This window comes from Phragmites australis, chromosome 22, assembly GCF_958298935.1.
Source record: "Phragmites australis chromosome 22, lpPhrAust1.1, whole genome shotgun sequence".
In the NCBI taxonomy this organism is placed as follows: domain Eukaryota; kingdom Viridiplantae; phylum Streptophyta; class Magnoliopsida; order Poales; family Poaceae; genus Phragmites; species Phragmites australis.
In genome coordinates this window covers 13769408-13793647 of record NC_084942.1, presented here as the reverse complement: position 1 = coordinate 13793647, position 24240 = coordinate 13769408, and the positions used below count along the sequence as shown (strand labels likewise).

At 42.0% G+C, this 24240-nt stretch overlaps 2 protein-coding genes across 3 annotated transcripts; both read right to left on the bottom strand.

Moving 5' to 3' along the window:
• Positions 1-1979: 1979 nt before the first annotated feature.
• On the bottom strand, positions 1980-6518 carry LOC133905054 (wall-associated receptor kinase 2-like). Its single transcript, XM_062346750.1, has 5 exons — positions 6097-6518; positions 5877-5979; positions 4046-5011; positions 3605-3766; positions 1980-3199 (listed from the first exon to the last, which is right to left on the bottom strand). Exons 3-5 carry the CDS (start codon positions 4929-4931, stop codon positions 2223-2225), a joined length of 2025 nt encoding a protein of 674 aa, XP_062202734.1. The 5' UTR covers positions 4932-5011; positions 5877-5979; positions 6097-6518; the 3' UTR covers positions 1980-2222.
• Positions 6519-9868: 3350 nt separating this feature from the next.
• LOC133905557 (ATPase family AAA domain-containing protein FIGL1) lies at positions 9869-18102 on the bottom strand. 2 transcript variants are annotated; one of them, XM_062347378.1, is made up of 13 exons: positions 17723-18102; positions 16605-16740; positions 15918-16328; positions 14805-15040; positions 13479-13606; positions 13289-13407; positions 13120-13212; positions 12311-12412; positions 12126-12228; positions 11184-11267; positions 11017-11112; positions 10788-10915; positions 9869-10614 (listed from the first exon to the last, which is right to left on the bottom strand). In XM_062347378.1, the coding sequence occupies exons 1-13, from the start codon at positions 18031-18033 to the stop codon at positions 10513-10515; spliced, it is 2049 nt and encodes a 682-aa protein (XP_062203362.1). In that variant the 5' UTR covers positions 18034-18102; the 3' UTR covers positions 9869-10512. The 2 variants fall into 2 exon arrangements, with proteins under 2 accessions (XP_062203362.1, XP_062203363.1); XM_062347379.1 differs by having other exon boundaries at positions 11017-11109.
• Between the last annotated feature and the right edge of the window lie 6138 nt (positions 18103-24240).

Sequence of the window (24240 nt, the reverse complement as noted above, 5' to 3'; positions counted from 1 at the left end):
CAAATTCGGTAACCGAACGATTTTTGAAACCGAGCCGCAGCGGGAAGGCCGGTAACCGCAAATTTTGGATGGTTACCGTCGCATTTTTGAACCCTGCTCGGGGATGGAGCACGTGCAAGCGGCAAGGGAGGGGGATGGGGATTGGGATTTTGGCGAGAGGGAGAGAGAGAACGAGGCAAGAGGTCACAGGAGTGGGAAAAAAATTCTATGAACGGTGCTGTAAAGGTCTCCTACACCACCGTTCCGATTGCACGTGTCCGCATGGGAAGTTCTCAAAGCAAACGAATAACCAGATTGCCAGCGAGCCAACAGACGAGCGAACGAGCCCGACCAATCAAGTCGAGCCTTGCTAAATTAGGTTCTTTTTCGTCGCGATGGAAGCCTTGCTCTGGGTCTGGTCAATGGCAGCGATTGCGACATGCTCGTCGCACTTTTCATCCACGGCCGCGCTCATCCCGGTCGCCACCGCGCCACAGTGGGCTTGACTGCGGCATCTCCTACCTCCACCGCATGGGGATCGGCTTCGCCGTCTCCGTGATCGCCATGGTTGTGGCGGGCTTCATCGAGCGGCACCGCAGAGAGTCTGCCGCGGCCGCGGGCACCACCGATGCTGGGACCGCACTGCTGCTTGCGTACTGGCTACGTATATCATAGTATTGGCAGAACAAGCAGACGGTGAACCTGAACAAGCAGAGATTTTGCAAAGAGCCTCTGATCATCAGTAGTACTAGACTAGTTGTCCAAGAACGTGCGGCGAGACATGAACTGGGCGCTCGGAACCAATCAGACGGTGAACCTGATCTCGAAGCCGAGTGAGCGGTACACGGGGTCGGCAGGGGAAGGGGCGGCGGCGGTGGGAGACCATCTCATCGACGCTGGCGGGGTTGCCGGAGAGGAGGGCCTCCACGGTGCCATCACGGCGGTTATGAACACAGCCGACGAGGCCAAGGGACTCGGCCGTCTCTGCAGTCCAGTCGCGGAACCCCGCCACTGTCACACAGCCCTTCACCACAACGCGGACTGGCGGAGGAGGTCATGGCGCCGCCGAGGCGAGGTGGCGGCGTGGTGCGGTTGGGGAGTAGTACGTAAAGCAGGTGGGAATTAGGCAAGGGTCGGCTCGATTGATCGGTGCTCTCGTCGTTCGCTGCGGCTCAGCTTGTGTGCTCGTCTGTTGGCTCGCTGGCACTTGGCTGTTCGCTAGCTTGCTTTGAGATCTTCGCATGCAGACATGTGGCGAAAATCGGAACAGTGCTGCAGGAGGATGCGCCTGCAGCACCGCTCATAGAATTTTTTCCCAGGAGTGAAACTGGGCCGAAGCTCGTTGCGCGCGTGCATGGGCCGTGGACGACTCACAACACTAGTGTTTGATCCAGTCTCCGTTCCGCTGCCTATGCCAATATTTGAATATTAAAATAAAGACATCAGCCGGCCGAATAAAATAAACTGGGAAACTTTCTAAAACTCAGTCGATTGAGTCATGGTAGGTGCCATTCAGGATTATACATATGGATGTACCACAATCTAGTGTCGTTACAGTAGATTGAGTTATGGATTTCTATCCAAAACAAAAATAATTCATATATTTTTTTCTTGAATACACATGAGAACATATCATTGCATTAAAATCAAAAGATGGTCCGACTATAACACACTCTTTTGCTGTTTACATTACACGCCACGTACATAGCATAGAACAATTCATCATTAAAACCCTTGAAAGCTCGCAGCAAATAGGAATGGATAATCACAGGTTTTTTTGACACTAGAGGTAGCCTAAAGTTTCATGTTTCTGTCTACCAAACCATTAATATAGGACCACTAGGCCCGCTTGACAAGATTAACGAGTTATAGACTCACTTAACCTATATAAAAGATCAAAAATATGACCTGATGAGGCATGGAGCCTTGGATAGGGTACTGTAACTCAAAAAATAATAGAAGGATCTTTTCTGTGCTGTAAAAGTACCGAGAAAAGTGTCTCATCATCAGAAACAAAGAAATATACTATTTATATGTAGGGATAATTCCTCACGTGCAAGTTACAACGCGCGCGTGCACAAGTTTCTTCAATTCGGATCAATAAAACCTCCCCTACTTTCTTGCGAGATTTGGCCATGAAATTAACTATTGTATACAATTGTTTCAATTCTTGTTCCACTAGGATGCTTTTAAACTATAACAAACTCACCAGCAAATCACGTTCCGTTTTATCTGCCCTGAGATCACTTCACCAGGTATTGAAGACGCTCTGCTACATCTGTCATCTCCGGCCTTAGATCAACATCAAGATCTAGACATTGCACAATAATTTCTGCCAAACTATGAAAAATCCCGATGTTTCCTGTTGCTGCAATTTCTGGGTCAACAAGCTCAATCACTCTCTTCTTCTTTGTGTAAGCGTCATGAGAATTCCCGAGTATGCTATTGATGTCAGGATCTAAGGCCTTCTTCCTTGTAATGAGTTCTAAGAGCACAACTCCAAAACTGTACACATCACTTTTACTGGTATATAGGCCTGTCTGCACATATTCCGGATCCATATAGCCCCAGTTACCAATGATAGTGCTGGTGTAATTTTCATCAACGGTAATCATCCTCGATGTACCAAAGTCAGAGATCTTTGGTACAAAGTTAACATCTAAAAGTATATTAGCTGGTTTAACATCACCATGCAGAATTGGCATAGTGATTTCTGAATGCATATAAGCTAGACCCTTTGCTGATTGTGCAGCAATCTGTAGACGAAGCTCCAAGTCAAGAGGCACCCTGTTGTTGTCATGCAGAATTTTATCGAGGCTACCATTGGACACATACTCATAGACCAAAATTGGGACATCCACTTCTAGGCAACAACCTATAAGCTTGACAATGTTCTTGTGCAAGACTCGAGATTGAATGATAACTTCGTTTGCGAATTGGCCTGCCAATTTAATATCAATCTTGGGCTTCTTAACTGCTACTGGCTGAGTTTCATCTCTAAGGTACCCCTTGTAAACCTCACCGAAGCCACCTTGTCCAATACAATTACTTCTTTTTAATATTGGCTCCAGCTCCTCCTTTCTGAATAGCTTAATCTTGTTAACTTCTTCTATTATAGGACCCCCATTCTTTCTAAAAAATTCTTTCATCTTTCTTTTCTCTTTGCCAAGAAGACTCGCAAACACCACAACCGCTATGATGAAAAGTCCACCTACTGCGCCTACATAAACAGCAAAGATACTACGTATATAGTAACCATCAAAGCCATCTGTACAAACTCTCCTAATTCTGAAGTGCATGTATCGTAATTATCATAATTCCTAACTAGAGCATTACATGGATAGGTCTTTCAAGGCAGTACGATTGAACCTACTATGAAACCATGTTCTCTACGGGACAATCATGTCATTATCCTACAAAGGATCTTATATTCACATATATCAAGAATTTGTACCTAGTACACATCAAGAGTGAGTAGGAAGTGGCACCATATAAAACAATGCTCTCTGGGGGCGATCATGTTCATTATCCTAGGAAAGGATCCTTTATTCACATATATCAATAATTTATATCTAGGACACATCAAGAGTAAGTAGGAAGTGAAATGCATACGGATCATATGTACCTATGGCAATTTTTGCTGCAAGTGGAAAATTGGGGTTGCAGGGCTGATTGAACGGATCAGCACTACGGGAACCACCGGGGCATTTGCATTCGTAGGAACCCAGTGTATTCCGGCAAACACCTCTGCATGGATACTCTTGATGATTTTCGCACTCATTGATATCTGCATTGTTTACCAACCATATTTTTATCAGAACAATAGAAAACTAATAGAAATGAAATTAATACTTTGCTGTATATAAACTGCTATATAGTGGACTAAAATTAGTTACCAGTATAATGATAAGGAAATGAACGAAACAAAATTCAATTTGAGTCAGGACTGGTTAAAGTTGCAACTCCGTCATTTGGAATTCGAAAAAAACACAATAATTTTTCTTCCTCCAAATTAAACACTCAAACCTTGTTACTGATCAAGAGCTAAATGCATGTGCACACTTACCGGTACAACCGTCGGCGATATAGGGGTTGCCTTGGTAACCCATGCTGCAGTTGCAGACGTACCCAGGTCCATTGGAAGAATCATGGCACTCACTGTTGGAGCTCACGCAAGCATAGCTCTGCACCTTCTTTTTCACCTCCTCGCACGTCAGGTTGTCGCGAATGGCCCAGTCCAGCCACACTGGCATCGTCGCGTTGACATCCATCTTCAGGTCGGCTGTGTGGAAGGTGTAGTTGTCCCTGTCCACCAGGAAGGCGTAGTCGCAGGGGCTGAAGTCCAGCCTTGCCTTGTGGGTGTATTCCTCGAAGCTCATCCTGTTGTCGGTGAGGCCCGGTGGAATGTCGACGTGGCAGCACCCTACGCCGGCACAGGCTCCGTTCACCGCGCTCCTGGAGTTGTTGCAGAAGGACATGCAGCCGGTGTAGTAGGCGTAGGGGTAGTCGTTGCCCTCACTCCGCTGGCTCCGGGTGTAACCCAGGGTGTTGCAGCCGATGACAACGAGCTGGTTGTGGGTGTTGGAGATGCGGTACACCTCTTCATGGTTGAACTGCACGTTGCCATCGCTCCAGTCGTACACCTTATCGGAGGAGTTGAAACACTCCCACGCCACGGGCAGCATCACGCGGGCCTCCGCCGTCCTGATGGAGAGGAGATTGACTGGGACGGGCCTCGTGGTGCCAGCAAGCACCGGCATACCCAAGCCACGGTCGCAGATGATCTCGAAGCCCTTGCGGAAGCAACCCGTGCCAATGCCAAACGGATATTGGATGGCTATGCCGCCGCAGCTGTCTGGGCAGTCAGAGGTGCTCTCAACCTCAGGAGTAGCACTGAAAGCCATTAGTGCTGCTAGCAACAGACATGGGACTAAGTTGAACGCTGTTGGCATTACTGTGTTACTCTTGCTGATCAATCGATGACAATTCGGTCGCTCACTGGATCCACCAAGGGATCATTACTTCATCACTCCTGGAAAAAAAAGGATCATTAGGCCACGTTAACATGTGAGGTACATGGATGTCTTACTATCTTTAGTTTTTTTTGGTAACAATAACTTGACCACATTTGTTGTTAAAGACCTCCAATTATTTGTTCATTTCTTTAATGGTACTTAGCGGTGTGGATCATGAGTAGTTCTATTTTGAGTCCGAAAATTGAAGTGGTTGAATAGAAAAGATAAGTTAGTTATAGAAAGTTTGGACTCATGTGTCATAGCCGGATCATATCTGTAAGTCGTGTTCCGTTTAATTTAAGAGTCATAATCTTATACGGCTAAGGCCTACCGCCCTTTAAATATGATAGGGCTATGGCCGATTGAAACATCAATCAATCAATCAAATCAATCTACTTTGCCTAGCTCCCGTAGTCCGGTTTTTTTTCTCATCTATATTGCTTCCTGTTCTTGATCTCGACAACCAAGGACAAGCCGTCGGTCATCCGCGCTCCGACGAGGTCCCTCCTGAGCGTGGGTGACGACGAAGATCCGACAACACAGTGCCACGACCATAATATCCTAGGTACTGCTCGCAGGATATTGCACATGAGGTGTTCAGTGTGTTGGTATGCCACATTTTTGCGTCAACAACACTCTCAGAGTGGAGCACCAATAAGTAATAAGAAGTACAGTGAGATGAAAAAACGATGTGGGAGTACTCAATATTAGTCTATAGCCATGAAAATACAATGAGATGAAACAAATGCAAAGTCAATCACCGAGAACATCATGACATTGAATTAATATCACGAACTCAACGAATTTGTCAGAAATCATTGGTGGTAATATATGTTCAAAAGATCTAACCCGAAACTGTAGTAGTTAGTATATGGAAGATACCTTGGGAAAAATTCTAGCACAAACAATTGGTCTGGGTTGCTCCAACCGCAATAAGCAAACCTGAAGAATATACTCCATTATGCTTGTATCCCACCGCTCAAAACTGCAAGAAATTCGCTAAGAATGAGCAGGAGATCGATTGATAAAATTTGCTAACAATAGAATAAGCCAATCGTTTCGGCAGAATTCAAAACACGGAATGTGAAAATTTCCGATTTACATTGGAGATTGGGGAAAATGGGAAAGGAGTGGGGTGCCAGCGTCGTCTACTGCTTGCACCCATACAGGTGGGGCTCAAGGCAGGATGCTAATTGGGCTGGGTAGAGGACTATGGCCTATGGCCAGCGCCCAGCAGCACGCAGGAGAAGAGGGAAGGAGAGGAGTTGAGGCCAACGGCGGCGCGGGCCGCGCGTCGGCTTTGAGCTAGCTTCTCGTGAGGAGATGGGTGGATGGAACTGGGGGACTGGTTGGAAGAGCAGGGATGCTGGTCCGTGTGGATCAGGCGGGCAGCAGACGGCGGGGGGCTGGTGGTGAGGGGCCGGCGAGGTGGCGAACGGCCGGAGGCGAGAGGATTGTGGAATGGAGAGTTGGGAAGAGATGGTTCGACGTGTCAATTATTGAAGTTTGCTTCTAATTTTTGGGCACGCGCCTTTTTTTTTTTCTTTTGACGTGTTCTCCCGCTGGGTACAAATGGGTGTGTGATGGGGCCCTTGTTTCACGTGCGCAGTCATATACTACCGATAGTTTTCTTTGTTGAAAATTGACTGTTTTCTTTGTGACACGTCATCGATTGATTCTATAAGTAATATATACGATAATCCTGTATCACATACAGGTTTTAGTGTGAGACTAAGGGTCTTGATCTTTTACTTTTGAATTTTTCTGAAAAATTATGCTTTTAACTTGTCTGAAAAACTATATTGAAAATAGAATATTAGTTCTACAATAAATTTTTGGCTTCTCAGCACGTAGCTTTTCAGAAAAGCATATCTCAGCGAGTTTCTCAGCTTTAGTTTATTTTCCTCAGAAGCAGACTTCTGATTTCTCCAAAAACCACTTCTCCAGAACTCTGTTTGTTCTAACTTCTGCCAGTAGCAGAAGCAGAACCAGAAGCAGTAAACAAACAGGGCCTAATTATGTACAATTCTAATTAGATCAATATGCAATGAACAGTCAAATATAGCCGTCACTATAGTAGTGCTCAAACGAAATAAAAAATTGCTACTTGCACAACTTACAACGGAAGTCATTGGATGTGATTTCAGACTCCATATCTAGTTGCTTGTCTTCTCTTTCCTTATCTCTTATCTATTCCCACCTCAACTTGCTTGAAAAATCTAATCATGACATATAGGCATACCCTTTTTTTTTTGCAAATTGCAGGAACATTTTTTTAAGAGACAACTATAACACTGGTAGAAACTTTTGTGATGGCTTTGTGGACTTACCACCACAAAAAAATCTGAATTTTACAAGCAGTTGTTCTGCTCCAAAAGAAAGAAAGTACTTATGGCATGTTTGACAAAGATCAAGTTCTAAGAATTTTTAGAGTTGGATTTTCTTAGTTTCGTGAATTTGTGAAGTTAGAGCTATAAACTTAAGGTATTTAGTGAGCCATCTTATTCATATTTTAGACTAAAAATAAAAATTTAAAGCACTTTATTTAAGCCTTCAATCTCAAAATCTAATATGGAGTTAAAAGTTGGAGCTCTGTTGAACAGTACTTTAATATATTAAACATGTTTCCTAGTTATATTAGATAAGTCTACTATGTATAAAAAATCATCCTTGTCAATTCATTAAGTGACGATTGGTTAGGTCATTCTATTCGTTAGGTAGATGGGAACATAAGAGGCTGCCTTCATAGAACGTTGTTTCGGGGAGCTCGTCAGAAGGAATTGACTAACTCTGATATTTCTTTTCCTTTTTTGAGTGGAACTCCGTCGTTTCTTTGAAAGTCATGACCACCTCTGTTGTTGGAGACCTCAAGTTATTTCTTCGTTCCTTGAGGGTATCAGTCTGAGTTATGATTGTTTCTATTTCCCGTCTGACAAATGAAGTACGAGATAAAACAATGGATTGGCATCTCGACCCAATCCTTCGTCAGGCAACCCAAGTCATTAGGTGCAATACAGAATTCATATGCTGTGAACTTCTCTTGATGACTTTTTTTTGGATGAACTTTTCTTGATGACTTGAGTGAAAGAGATTGCAGTCTCCTAACTACTATGTTCATTTGATCTGCCCTAAGGTCTTTTTCTTTCTTTATTACGTCAACTTGTTTAAAGGTCTTTCCGTGACATGTTCACACCTTTCTTTTGTTTTGGACAGATACATTTTGCGACAGCTTCCTCTTCCATCTCCGACAGCCAGCGGCACCCCTGTCTACTCCCCATCTTTGCCGCTTCCTCTCACCCATCCCTAACAATATGAATAGCGAATCGCCAGCACAGGCATGGGCTTCTCAAGGTCATGACACTTGTAATCTATGTGATCAAGAATTTCAAACCGCTGACCATTTACTCGTCAATATTGCAGTGTCACCAAGCAATTTAATTGGTGGAAATTCTTTGCTGGGTAAAGCTCCCATGTCACATCTCGTCTTGTCAAATATGAATAGTCTATTTGTGGTTTCCACTTCATGCGGGGTTGAACAAGGTACAGAAGAAAGCCGTTGATACTATGGTTATGCTCATCACTTAGCATATGGAAGGAACGAAGCCAGCCATAGATCAAGAAGCCAACCAGTGGATCATTTCATATATAGATCCCACATCTGATCGATTCGATCAAGCAAGAAGCCAGGTACTGGATCATGTTAGGTGCAAAACATCTTGTAATTCTAGTGTTTACTTCCTCCTAGTTTCATGGGTTGTTTCACACTTCTCGTATAAGACTATGTTGTAATTCATGTGCTTTGCGATGGTCGTGAATGATTCGTGTTGTAATGTTTCATGTATGGAACATTTTCTTTTTAATGCAAAGGCATGTAGCTCTCCAGTGTCTTTCTTAATCCAAAGTTGATGGCTTGGAATAATCTCCTAGCGAGAATTAATAACATCAATATCAGTCAAGAGCTGGATGTATTCAACTAGAATTTGAGCCAAAACGATTAATTCTAGGTAAAAGTCCTTGTACCACACGCTAAAACATATTGACACCTCAACTATAAACAAGCACATGTGGAAACTGAAACTACCCAAAAAATCAAAACCTTCCTTTGTATCTCCATCAAGGAGTTCTTTTAACTGCGAACGGGCTTGTAGCCCGGTAGCAAACCTCTAAGGGTGGAAAGAGTCATTCGGGGGTTCGAACCCCCGGTCTCGCACACCCCATTAAAAAAAGAGTTCTTTTAACTAAGGATAACCTGATAAAAAGAAAATGACAAGGAAGATGTGTTCTTTCTGTCAAAAACAAAAAATGATTAAATATTTTTTATTTGAATGTTGTTTTGCATGTTTCACATGGTTCATCATCCGGATGACTTCAAATCTTTACCCACCACGTAAGGTAAACCACATGTTGGAAAATTGGCTCAGTGGACTTAATAATTAAAAAAAACTGAAAGCTTATGGAATAGCTATGTGTTAGTTGCTATGGCTATAAACAATATTATTTTTGACGAAAGGTAGCAAATTATATATACACATGCGTGTTAGTTTCGTACGTGTTAGTTTCGTACTTGGTACATGCTTCAACAGTCGCAATCGTGAGAGGTGGTTAGGGCACCCTTTTCTTGGCATGGATGGGGCTTAGGCCTCCGACTTTGAACCTGCCACCTTAATTTAGTCCAGTTTGCAGTTTCTACTGCTTGTCACAAAGTGCATGTGTTTTGTTGATCAGGACTCTTTTTATTTTTTTCCTCTATTTTAAGCTACGTATATCTTAGTTTGCAGAGACTACATATATTTTATTATACAGAGATCGAGACTTAACCAAAAGTAAACTCTCGTGCGGTTGTATCATCAGAGTTAATAAAAGCTTTCTTTATCGAAAATGTGACTGACATGGTCTTTATTGTACAGGAGAGCATCATGCTGCCTCTTTTAGTATTACAACCAGTCGCACTTCCACGCTCCCAAGTCATCCGTCAGATCCAACCAAAGTTAGCAAATTGACAAAAAGAAAATCTACGATCGGCGACATATTTGGATGTCAATTAGCTATGGTAGGAATCCAGGAGACCATCTCGTTACTCCGAAAGGTAAGTGAGGCTCCCTGAACCCCACAAAGGGGTTGCGATAAGATTTGGTATTCTACAGATCGAGTCTACTAGGCTTCCAGCTAAAAGTTACATAAAAAGAAAAGAAAAGAGTGATTGAACAACAAATAATTTTCTTTTCCACGAATAATACGATACCACTACTATTCTTCTAGAAATAAAACTGCAGATATTCTAAGTTGAGCTTGCTCTTACCAACCCGCTAGCAAACCACATGTGCTTTAGGATAGGCGTAAGCTCTCATATATATATTATTTCGATCTGATAACTAGTTGCAGAGCACCTACCACTAAGTTTTCCCATCTCAGTTCTTCGTTTTGAGGAGAGGAGTACTGTGGACGTCATATTCTGAGCAAAAAACACTAACTCTCTGTCGTGATGACTTAATTTTACTTGTCGATGTCTCCCTACCAACTAGATTGATAGGCTGCCGAATTGTCTGTTCCATTCTTCATAAGTCCCCAGCTCACTAGAGGAAACAGAAGGTCTGACCTCCTGCAGTGCATTCTCAAAATCCTGCACATCCAAATAATCATAATAAACTAGAATGTACATATGGAAATGATTCATCAGAAAGAAGCAAGTTATGAAACTACACTTAGAAGAGATCACTTGAGAGAATAAAACATGTTTTCTAGATGTTCAGAAACCCCTCATTATCTGGACTCAAACACTTAAGTGACTATTACCTTCAGCATCACCGGTCGCATATCCTCCTTGTCAAGCTTTGTGATTTCAACACCCCTTTGAAGAGCCTCTCTTAGTGGTCCCATTGAGGCATCTTTCACTAGATTTTTCATGTCAGATCCTGAGTAACCTGGAAATAGCAAATGTTATTTAAAGCAACAAAATTCAGTAAGATGGTACTAAGCCACTAGGATAACAGCAACATTAAGAAAGCTGGTTGATTCTGGGTACCTTCTGTTAATTTGCAGATGGCACTTGTTTCTTCTTCCGAGAGCATGAAAAGTCCATCCTTCTCCAATAGATTGCGAATTATCCAAGCCCGTGCTTCTTCACAGCCAGGATATAATAAGATTTCTGCAGTGATTACTGTAAAGTAAAAAAAAAAAATAGAGAATTACCTGATGAAGGAAGGGGGATGTATAGACGTTTTGTGAGTCGCCTACGCGCTGCTTCATCTAGTTCTTGAGGCCTGTTTGTTGCTCCTGCCATCATTTTCCTCCATGATATCAGTATGTTCCTAGGCTACTGGCCATTATTCATTTTTTGAGGGGAATACAGTAAGGGAGACCCCGACTATGAAATTTGTGAGAACCGGAGTCGAGCGGGGCTCGAACGAGGGTGGCACGGGCAGCATGGGCGCCACAACGCTCTGGCCATCATTCATTCGATGCTCAAGTTTCAAATTGTTAACAAAAATAAAAAGAGAAAAAAATACATGGAGCAAATATATATAATGAACACAGGATTAACATGTGTTAGTTGGTGTACTCATAGCCAGTGGAAGACCTTATGCTAGTGTGTGGGGGGGGGGTGCTCAGGACAAAACAGACAATTGCCAAGTTAACAGAGTTTTTTTTTTCTTTCTGAGCCAATTCCTCGTATAGCACAGAATATTTGGCTTATCCTTTCTATGCCACTAACTGTGTCACTGACATGTGGGTCCGAAACCACCTTGCCAGTGACACGAGGGATTCCCAAAATTTTCAGTAGCACACAAGGAATTATCCTTTTCTCTTTTGGTGGGGGGAAGATGAAGGCTCAATTAACAAATAGTCAGTGGAGTTGATGTTCTAACTTTGGAATTGTATGGGGTCCAGCACCAACTGCAGCCCAAACTAATCTCTAGCACTGGCCATAAGCCGAAGTTCAATATCAACTCCAATGGCTATGCTGCACAACTTCAAATAGCTGTGTACGCAATATGCATACAACTTAATGCATTCAATAAGAAAAGAAATGCAAAGTTGCAGATAGCTGTGATGATTAGTATTGTCAGTTCCTAGCATGACAGAAACATAATATTAAATGGAACATTTTTTCACTTTTGATGCATAAAGTACCTATAAGTAAGATTTGCTCATTTCCACTGTCGAAACCTTCCATCTCAATTAGAAACTGTGTTTTCAACCTCCTGCTTGATTCATGTTCACCATCTGATTTGCGCTGCAATCATATGCTTTCAAGAGTCAACACAAACAATGCATATGGGAAAAAGAAAAAACAACCCATCATTATCAAACAAAACCTGAGATAGTAGTGAGTCTATCTCGTCCACGAATATGACAGCAGGTTGACGACAACTGGCCACACCAAAAAGTGCCCGAACTAGCTTTTCACCCTCACCAATCTGCACCACCAAAAAATTAAGAATCACTGTGAATCTAGAAACAGGATTATTCCCATTTAATACTGTGTGGGATGCTGCAGATATGTCATTCTGTGGATGTGGACCTTCTTTTACCTTCAACGCGGATCGGAAGTAAAAGAAAAAAAATCTAGGACAAGGATTATAATGCTGTACATCCTATGCTACTGTGAAGTAAGCAATTTCTCCCAAATATGGCATCCAGAGTGCACGGAGAATAAATAGAAACACTTGTCGGACATTTAACACTATTTTTTTCATCTTTTCTTTAATCACAGAATAGAGGGTTTCACACCTGAGTATGTGGTAGACACTACAGCCATTGATTGCTCTAATTCCCCAAACCATAATAATAGCATTATATCAAACAAGCAAGAATAAATTCCCAATCCACAGTCTACTTCCCCCCTTCAGTACCCTAATCCCTTGGAAGCCATGGAATCCGGCAACACCCCCCAACACCACCACCATCACCACACACAGACAGTGATATTTACCCCGTGATGATGTCGGGATTGTTACAGTTCTGGGTATCACATTGGTTTGAGTAAAGATATGATATAGGAATTGTTACAGTTCTGGGTAGCACATTGGGTTGAATAAAGATATACATAACGAGAATTCTGTAGTTCAACTGTAAAATTATGGAAACTAACAGTATTAGAAATCAAAACAAGTGCCATACAGACCCATTTGCTTGTCAGTGAACTAGCAGATATGTAGAAAAATGTTGCCTTGGCCTCACCGGCTATTGCTTTTCCAATCATGGTTTTGCCTGTCCCCTGTGGAAAATAATGTGCATATATTTAACAATGAGATAATGGCAAGTGAAACACAACAAGATGAGATAATACCCACAGGAGGTCCAAACAATAGTAGACCCCTTCCAGGAGACCGACAACCACGAAATATGTCAGGACGTAGTAGCGGCCATATCACCATCTCTGTCACGCACTTCTTTGCATGTTCCAAACCAGCTATTGCAGTGTGCCATGAATTAGTTACAAAAGCCACAAAAATACTGACTAGCAATGAGGCAATTACGTACCTATGTCATCCCAGCGAACATTAGGATCCCTATCCATTATTTCGTTACTGACATGTTCAATAAGGCGAGGTTCCAGATTCCTCAGCTTCTCAGGAAGCTCACCATCAGGGCCACAAAGCATTTCTATACTGATGATTGTAGAAGTAATTAGTACGAATGAATGTAAACAACATCAAATATAACGAAAATGCACATATATTTTCTTGTGACTACTAATCATGCATTGTAATCAACACAAGCAATAATAGAATATTTGAGGCAAAATCACTTAATGATTAAAAAAATAATAGCACTATGCATGCTCATGACGAAACACATGGCAATCATTGACCTTCAGTAACAGAGTTATGTGATTAAATGAAAGTTTAAATAGAGTTAACCTTAAGACAAATTAATAACCGCAATGGATGAGAATTCATGAGGTGCATGGTAGTCACGGCCAGGGGCATTCGAGTGGACCCTTGATGGAAGAAAGAGGGGACCAATGATTCTTGCTTGACTCAGAAATTGTTAATATTTGAGGAGGTGAAGAGCATTTCCACAAAAACACTGTCTTTTTTCCATCAATGAGCAAGACTCCAGGATCCAGATGTTAAATGACAAATAAGCACTCTAGAAATTGTTCAGCACTCCAGACACTTGCATTTTTCTTATGTCATTTAACTGAGTAAAAGTTCTTCACAGGTGAATACACTGTTTACCATCAGAAGTTCATGATTAACTTGTACAAACAATCAGAACTTCAAGCATTTTGTTCTTAGTAACACTTCTTAGGTCATAGTACATATATCCTTTCAAAATTTTGCTGCCTTGATCCCTCGACCTGCTCAATCAATTCTCTCCTCTTCTGAACTTATGATGGGACTGGTGAAACTCCCATGCAGAAATTTACCAATGCCTTCAACCCAATGGACAAATGTCGGTGAAGCTAGGAGTGCAGCTGGCTATCAGAGTCATAATTAAGGCTCAGGAATATAGAGGTAATAAAATCAAATCCCAAATGATCCACAAATAAACCATCTTAATGTGTAGTTAGTGGGAATCGAACCATGGCCGTTAGCTACAAAAACAGCTAATACCGCTCACCACGGAGCACCTATGTAGCTATATTCTAGAAGCAAAGCAACCAGGACACCAGAAAAAAACTGTTTAGAGAACATCAATTGTCCAATTCACCAAAGAAGAGAAAGATAAGATGTGAATAATGCTAAATAATAAGGAAGTTACCAGATGCATAATGGTGCAAGTACAACCTGAATTATCACAACAATGAAAAGATAAAAATAAATTCAAATGGTATCATGTAATTAAGATGGAAATACCAACCATTTCCTTGTTGAATCTTCCATGGAATCATCACTTTTTCCAGTAACCCGTGAGGTGGTGGTACCTGATCCTCCATTATTTCTGATAGGGGGTACAAAACTACCGCGTGGCCCGCGACGAGAATTCCAGCTTGGCCTCACGCTATAGTTCCGTGTACTATGGTTGTTATCACATTGTGGTGATACAGAAGCACCTTGTGGACCATTATGCCCATGCTTTTGCATAACAAACTTCCCCTATTAAAGAAAAAAACAGCAACTGAACATGGTTACCAACTCTTCTGCGTGTTCGAGGAAAAAAAAAACATAATAGCTACAGTATCACATTGAATATTTGAATGACAACGTTTTCAAGAAAAATATAGTTATGCTACTCAAAATTTACAGTGTAATTAAATTCAAATGGCCACCTTGCTCCCTGATGACTTGATGAACATTCAAGTCATTCAATGCAATTAGGGAGCTTGCACACAGGAGGAACACTGAAAGTGTGTTACATGTGTGGCGCCATATGATAACTTAGAATCCCCTTGGTAAAATAGTTTGTTTATAAGTTACGGAAGTTTATAGTTTGAACTTTGAAGATTAGGATAAACTCACAAATCCAGAAGCAATTATAACGAGCTAGTAAGCAACATTTAAATAAATAAAACATTCAAGCCAAAATTTTCTGAGAAACATGTCAGCATGGTTTCAGTTAATACCGCCATCAGAAATTCATTTTTATCTTTTACTAATCATTTACAAATCACATTTTCATAGGTATTGCCTGCTTGAATCGGTGATTCAGAACTGCAGTCCCTAATAGCAGACAGAAAACGTGAGAAATACACAAAAACTGTGAAATTAATTGGAATTGTATTAATCAATGAAGTTTTCTTTAAAGAAAAAAAATGAATAGGACTTAAGTATGATGAAGATGATGCAAAATGCTATGAGCAAAAATGCATGTTGAGAATCTACACCTACCTATTATAAACCACTGGTGTTTTGTGAAATGTACATTTGCATGGAGGAACATAGAAGCTCTTGTCCAAAATATTTGTGTCAAACAGGGCAAAAAAATGATACAACCAATGATCACAGTACACGTAAAAGTACTTAGTGTGCATACCATCATTGTCCTGGCAGTCATAAACTCATTGGCAGCAGCATCAGCTTCATCATTACTTAATGGAGAATTTGTAACTTCACAGATTGGACTTCTGAACCCTGTATGCTTTCGCTTTGCATTCTGGAATTGCCCACGAGGTTTCTCATCCTCTTCAACCGCCAGGTAAGCAGAATGCTTGCCATCATTTTGACTTGTTCTAGTTTCAATATCAGATATGCCCCCTTCTGATTTGAACATATTCCTGTCTGGCACACCATTTGCCTTGAAGGACTTACTGCTATATAATGATGTCAATTTTGTTTGCATCATTAATTTTGAAGCCCTGATGCTTAGCTTCTCATTTTCTATGTTAGCTGGGCTTTCATCAATGTGTGGACCCCCTTGACCGGCAAACTCTTGGCATGTTGCACTCTTTTAAATTTCAATATGTCACATGGAGAGAAAGGGTAATAAAAGTTAGTAGGCAAACAATTAGCATATTCCATGTGATTCTTCAAATAGCGATTGAATCAAAAGTAGCACATTCCAAAATCACCCTTAGGAAATGACCTTATAAATAAAAAGAATTCAGGAACAATGGAAAATGTCTGGATGCCTACAAAAGGAAAATCAAAACACAGAAAAGCAAGAAAGAGGGCCTTCCAGTACATAGAACACTTTAAGAATAAAATAAATCGAATATCATACCAGCTGATCAGCAGCATTTTCTTTGGAGTTCCGAAGAGCTTGGAAATACTTCGAACACTTGATCTTTTCAACACTAATGTCCCCCTGCTTCGCAAAAACACAACCAACATCCTTTTTTGCAAGCTCAAAAGCTGCACTGAACTCAAAAGACATAAAAACCAAACCAAGGATTAATACCAAATGGAAGAATTTGTTCAAGATAGTACACATTAGAGCATAATTTTCAAGAATCCTGGAGAAAGCATAGCAACAATAGTAAATTTGATTGATGAATAATTATTAGTATGGTCAACCCCACGACTCGCTTAAGAGTTTCAATCAGTGATCATAACTAAATTCAGAGAGACAAGAATTCAAATTTGAACTTTCGCTATTCCTGGCCCTGATAAAGCAACAATATCTGAAACTGCCTATCTTAAGTTGCTGCAAATATCCCAGTTTTCTGAAGTAAGAATCATGATCACATAGTAGCAAAACTTGTCTGAACCCTGTCAACACATTTCACACTCGACATTTTCCTTCAAAACCTTGCATGCTTAATCATATTACTTGCTATGAAGACCCATTTTTCGGCAACTGCATGTTTACACACGTTAGATTTGATTTGTGCACCATTCGCCAGCTAAAGAGTCTTCTGCCACTTAGATCAAGCATTTTGAATGAGAATTCCTTAGCATGGCAATTGTCAGAAATATCAAAGAGCATGTGGACACAGAAAAAAGCGATGCAACTTTCCATGTAATTACACGATATGTAATGTTAGGATGCCTGGAAACAAAAGAGCATGCTCCACAGAACCACTGGTTACATATCGTGTGGACACAATACAGCTGAGATGCTTGTGCCTCCACATCCCGTTTGTATCAGCCAAGTACCACGTCATCCTACTAATAGCGTTATCCCACTATGTGCTCCAAAATTCCGAAGATGGATAACCAAACCCAACGTACAGTGAATCTCATAAATTTTTGGAGCGAAATCTCAGCAATTGAACCACAGTATTCGAGCACTACCAAATGAGGCCGCAGTATATTAATCCAATCCTCAACATTTCCCACAAATTCCATGCTTGACTCAACACGCCAAAGCCGGAGGGTTGTGCGGGATAGGGTTTATACCGGTCGGAGTCAGGAGCGCGGGCGCGGGAGGCGGCGGCGAGGCGGGTGGATGCGGCTGCGCGGATGGGTGCGACGAAGGCGGCGTCGGGGCCCGCGTCGGCGGCAAGCGTCTGGGAGTCGAGGAAGCCGAGGAGGCGGAGCGCGAGCGCCTGCGCCGCCGCGGCGTCCCCGCGCTCGAGCGCGGCGTCGGCGCCGAAAAGGAGCGAGTGAAGGCGCCGCAGCCGCTCGTCTGCCTCCTTCCTCCAGTTCGTCGGGCAGCCGCTGCAGCCACCGGCGGCGGCAGCGTCGGCGGCGCGAGGCTGCTCCGCCATTTCGGGGGCGTTTTGGGTGTTTTCCGCTCCGCCGCGGCAGTTGGTTCCCTTTCCCGCTCTTCTGCTTCGTGGGACTGGAAGGGTTTCGGAAGTGCGCTTTCCTCTGGTTTTGGTTAGAGATTCATGGGCTGTTGGGCTTTCATCATGGACCAGGCTTTCATCATGGGCTGTTTTAGGTTAGAGATTCATGCGCAAAGTGCACACATAAAAGGAGAGAAAAAAAAGAAAAGAAACGACCTCTTAAAAATAAAAAGTAAAAGAAAAACTCAAGTGCAAAATGTGGTGACTTGCCAAACTATATATTAAAACCAAACTCACTATATTGTGACAGAGATGAAATAGTTTCTGTACCAACTCAACGGGATTGGGCTAAAAGTTAGAACCCTTCGTATACAAAGATTGAATCCAACAGCTTCCTTTCGCGGGGGAGATTTCTGTCGTGAAGAGATTTTCGTTCCTTTCAGCGCTCCAACGGTTTCCCTTCATGACGGGATTCTCAGGATCATTCCCTTCAGGACGAGATTCTCTCCCTTTTCTATTCGCGATTCCTCTCGAAGGAAAGTTGTTGAAGATAAGGGGAAATAAAGAGAATAGGAACGAAGAAGGGAATCGAGAAGGGAACGAAATAAAAGGAATATAGTTGGGTAGTCAAATAAGGCCTAATGTTGAATGTTAACGTGGCTGTGTTTGTGTACTTGACACCTTTTTTATTGGTATAGATCAGCCGAATTTTCTAAAAGTTCCATTTTTTTTATTGGTATAGACACTCATTGAACTTCTGTGAATCCACAGATAGTTGATCTTTAAATTTCAAAATCACCTTCGAATCCCTCTTCTGTGACTACGGAATTGTAGGACGCCTATTCATTCTACATAGCAACCTCTCCTACGGTAATTACTCCTTTCGTTTTTAGATGCTGTTTTAAGATGTTGTTTTATTGTTTAAAAAAATAACTTAACATTTTAAGTTTTCTAGGCAGTGCTTTCCTAATTACTAAAATCCAGTAGCATCAACTCTTCTCTCTCCTTATTTCATTATGATTCCAAGAGGAGTCGACACATATTTTCCTTCATCCACTGCAAAACGTTTTCTTTTCTTTTCTTTTTTTGGTAACATGTTTTCAGCTTCCCCACGCTTTTCTCCCTCCTTTCCACACAGCCAATGCACTTGTTGGCACAATTTTTTTACAATATTTAGAATATTGATATTTCTGGATGCAGACTTCCGTGTGCGCGTAGCAAGATAAAAAAAAAAAAATCAGCAGCCTCAGCTCGGGAGCAACAGCACTCAACAGTACTGAAACATGTGCTACTGTTCCGGGAAAAGTGGCCGTACTTGAGCTTTAATGTGCAGCACGGAATTGTTTCTTCGCGTCGGTGAGCGCACAAGAACCGAGGACCTCACACGATGACGATGTGCAATAGCCCGTCGTGTGTTGACGTGCGTTCGCGACCAGAAGCTGCTCCCTCACAGGGAATAAGTCGCGAGCTCTGGAAAGCAAAAAGCCGGTCGACGCGAAGAATTCTCCCGGCGGCGCACGATAGATCGGGACTATGAAGAAAAAAAAGCTGCTACTCTAAACCTAAACGTCAAAAATAAAAAAAAAGATCAACACTATTTATCCGTCGACAGAAAAAAAAAGAAAAATTTATCGAATTTATTATAGCAGGATCCATGCTAAGATTCGTATAGCCTTCTTTACTGATGACTTCTCCGGTGAGCTCAAATCTTCTTCGACGAGGGTTAGGGTTAGGGCTAGGATTCGAGTTCTAGATTGGGGTTTGGGTTTTCGGGATTTTAAGCGCTACTAGCTTAGAGGGAGGCTCGGGGAGGCTGCCAACCCGGTGGTGGTGGCAAATGGTGGGCAGGATAGCAAGGCACCATCGCCGTAGTGGTGGGGGACGCTCGATTGGCCTATGGTGGCGGCAGGGTGTCATGATTGAACGGGTTAGCGGTGGGCGATGGTCGCGAGAGACGGTTCCGGTGGCGGTGACGCTCTGATCCATGGCCAGAGACGGCAAAGAAGAAGCGCGACGGAGGGGGAGGGGAGGTGGAGAGAGGACGAGCGATGGAGGAGGGAGGACCGATGGAGGTGGGTAGGCCGCGCCGGGGACGATTCTAGCAAGGTGATTGGGTGGCAGCACATGGGGTGGCGGCGGAGCGACAGAAGAGGTAAGGGGATCTGGATCGTTGGATTCTGATTCAAAGGCTAAAAGTTCCTTGTGCAATGGGTGCATGAAAATCGAACGCAAGATCCCTTGTGCAATGTCTTCAATGTTCATGTACAATAGTGATGTGGTCTAAGTAGGGTAAAAGAAAACTAGGTGTAGAAGACTGACCTGAAGCGTTGACATGCTAACTCAATACAGATGAACCACCGGTGGTGGAGGGAAAGAGGATGCGAACCATCGGCTGGGACGGTAGAGGAGGAGGTGACAACTACAACGACGAAGCTGTAGTGAGCACCGACGGCAATGGTTGCAACAATGCAGCTGCAAGGAGTAGAGTGTTCAACGTGTGGTGGGCTAGGAGGAGGAGATGATAAAGGCAAGGGGGTGGTGTAATTTTTTCCTTTTCTTTTTGCACGAGGGGTTGGATGATTCATGGTGGAGAAAAGAAAAAAGTGAGATTAGAAATGAATTAGGTTTGGTTAAAAAATAACTACCATTCCCTGACAATAATCACATCAATAATATCATCAAAATACACTACCATAATTTGCTAATAAAAGCACTCAAAATCTCGTTCATCAATTTTATAAAGGTAATAGGTGCGATAGTGAAACCAAATGGCATAATCAGCCTCTCAGATAAGCCAAACTTAGTTTTGAACATTGTTTTCCATTTATCTCCTAAATTCATACGAATTTGGTGATAGCAACTATGCAAATCAACTTTAGAGAATACAACAGAGTCACTTAATTCATCAAGCATATTATCTAACTAAGAATAGGATGACGATAATGGATAGTAATATTGTTGATAGCTCTACAATCTATACGCATACACCATGAACTGTCTTTTTTAGGCACTAGAATAATAGGAAAAACACATGGACTAAGTGATTCATGCACGTACCCTTTATCAAGAAGCTCTTATATTTGGTGCTGAATCTCCTTTGTCTCATCTGGATTGGTTCGGTATGGTGCTCAGTTAGGCAGTGAGGCGTCGGTGATTAGGTCAATTTGGTGCTCAATCTCTCGTATCGGTGGTAATCCTAGCGGTACATCTTTTGGAAAGACATTGTCGTACTCTTGCAAAATGTTAGTAACAGTTAGAGGTAAAGAATATCCTCAAATGAAAATAAAGCATCCTTGCATATGAAAGCATAGCAAACAGAATTACTAACATCAAATTCATTCATATCAGATTTGCTAGTGAGGAAACTCAAACTTTTTAGTTTAATCTCTTCTTTCTTAGTTGTAGCAGGTTTATCTTTCTTCTTATATTGCTCAAATTCTTTTGCTACAATATGATTTTCACTTTTAGTTAGTGTTCGTGTAGACTGTCGTCTAGTGCGTCTAGACGATGACTAGATGCTAGTCGAGGGCTTGCTACCTAGTTTATGGGGTAGTCGCACCTATAAACGGTCAATGTTGGTCCAAGACAGTCTAATCGATGATGCTAGATGATACCTAGATACAACTAGGTGGCCAGATGAGCGACTAGTCAGCCATCCCGGGGATGGAGCTTCTTGATGCGACAGTGTGGGAGGAATGTTTTCGACCCCGTGGGAGGAAACTTTTTGTCCACACCCATCGCATAGGCTTTAGGGTTTAATCATCCGCACAGAGGCCCCAAATCGATTTGATTCAGTCCTTATTCGCATCTCTCCTCTCATTCTCTATCTTCCATTGCTGCCATCGTGCTGCCAATTGAAGTCTCCCCCATGCCGTGCCACCGCACTAACGCCCACATTGAGGTTCGGCGGGTCCAGCCATCCAGGTCCCCTCCTCCCAACCAGATTCTTGCTCTGCTCCTCCTCACCTCCTTCTGTTGCACCCCCTCCTCTTTGATAATTGACTATGAACTCCTCCGTAGGCTGCAAGTCCTCTTCCGCCGTCGATAGGTACACAACTTTCTCCTCCATTCATCCTGGTACTAGAGGACAATAGATGATTCAGTCTTTGGAAGGTATGCCTCAAATCTCACTTGAAAATCTAATATTGTAGTATAGAACATATAGCTATTTGTTTGCAATTTTGCTGCTACAGTACAAAAAAGTCTAGATCGTTTAGTCATTGTCTAGACAGCCTAGACACTAGTCATAAGGTGACTGTCTATCTATTTATAGCATCTAGATGAACATTGCTTTTAGATGATTCTTGATTATTCTCTCTACTAGCTCTAGCAAGATCATCTCTAATAATATGTTCAAGCGTCATAGGATGTAACATAATTTTATTTCCTTGATGCATGAGAGGGTATTGATTAGTTTTACCATGATACACACAATCCTTATCATACTGCCATAGCCTACCTAATAACATGTAACAAGCTTGCATAGGCATAACATCACAGTTAACAAAATCATGATATGTACCCAAAGCAAAGTGTAATCTCACTGTTCGTGTTACCATAATCTTACCACTGCTGTTAAACCATTGAATATAGTATGGATGGGGGTGTTGTTATGTAGGCAACACTAACTTCTCTAATAAATCGATACTCGCCAAGTTGTTGCAACTCCCTCCATCAATAATGATGCAAATTGAACATTCCTTGATGACACATTTGATTTGAAATAGATTGTGTCACTTATTTTTCTCCACACGGGCTGGTTGAGCAATAAGCACTTGTTGTGCTATGACGCTCAAATACGGATCAATATCATCAGCGTGGATGTGTCCCGCATCATGATTAGTATCATGACCTTCTTCTTCATGGGCAGCAAGCATAGCATAAGTTTCCTCATCAAAATCACTTGCTGAATTTTACTCACAGTTTTCATGAATAATCATCACCCGTTTACCTGGACACTCCCGCATCATGTGATCGAAGCCTTTGCAGCGATGACATTGTGTATCTTTTGTTTTTCGGGTGGAAGCAATAAAAGATGAAGAACTCTTGGATGGTGTTGCAGAGGCACTTTTTGTCAGTGCAAATGCTCGTTTATTTGAAGTCGATGTAGAGGTAGATGGTTTGCAGCCTGTAGCATTTGATGTCATGGTACAATTGGACGAAACTATGGAGCTGTGAGAAGTCCATGGCATACTACGACCTACAGAAATGTTAGTATAATACCTATTTTAGCATCCCTGCACTTGACATTTAGCTTTACAAGAAAGATAGAACAAACGTGTGGTATTATTATATTCTTTGAAATCTAATATATATTGAATTTCACAGTTTAAACCACTCATAAACGAGCCATCATTGTATCTTCATATTCATAAGGGTGTGTTTGGTTCCCCCACATCTCCCCCATCCTGGCCCATCAGATTTGTAGAATTATGAAAAAGAACCCGTTTGGTTGCATGCATCCACTATTACAGCCTATCCTGATGGATGAAAATATACAGCCTCATTCTAGCTTAGGAGTGAAGCTCAATTCGAGCTTCATTCTGCAGCCTAGCCTAGTGGTTGCAGCCTTTATATCCACTCATGAAGCCAGGCCCACTTATCAGTGTTATAAAATTATCTTTATGCGAGTAACCAATCATAATCTCAACTCTTGTATCCACTTATGTGAGGTCAGCTTATCCAGATAGATATAATTAACAAAACACTCTTCTTTTCAATAAATATGACTCCACTCAGTCTGTTTCCCCTCAGCCTGCTTATGCGATGTAGCTATACGAAAACGAAACCTCATCCGGAGAACCAAACACACCCTAAGACCACAATGAATCAAACCAGTTTACACCTCTTGATAATACTCTTTTACATAATTAGTTCCTTGTTTGAAATGTTGCAACTTATTTAGGAAATCACGAGCATGATAAGAAGTCACAAACCTATGTTTCATTTGCTGTTTCAAACCTTCTAAAATGGTAGGAATAGCATTAGGATGCACATGACAATGTTTACGCCACTAAACATATGCAAAACCTAAAAATTCACTAATGGTAGCCTAAATTCTTCTATTATCTGATTATTCATGACAAGCAAATTCTAGGATCGAGAGTGGCGACTAGGGGGTGAATAGGGCCTCAACAGTTTCTTGCGAAATAGATGGCCTTCTCCTATTTTGATCACCTAACGCAC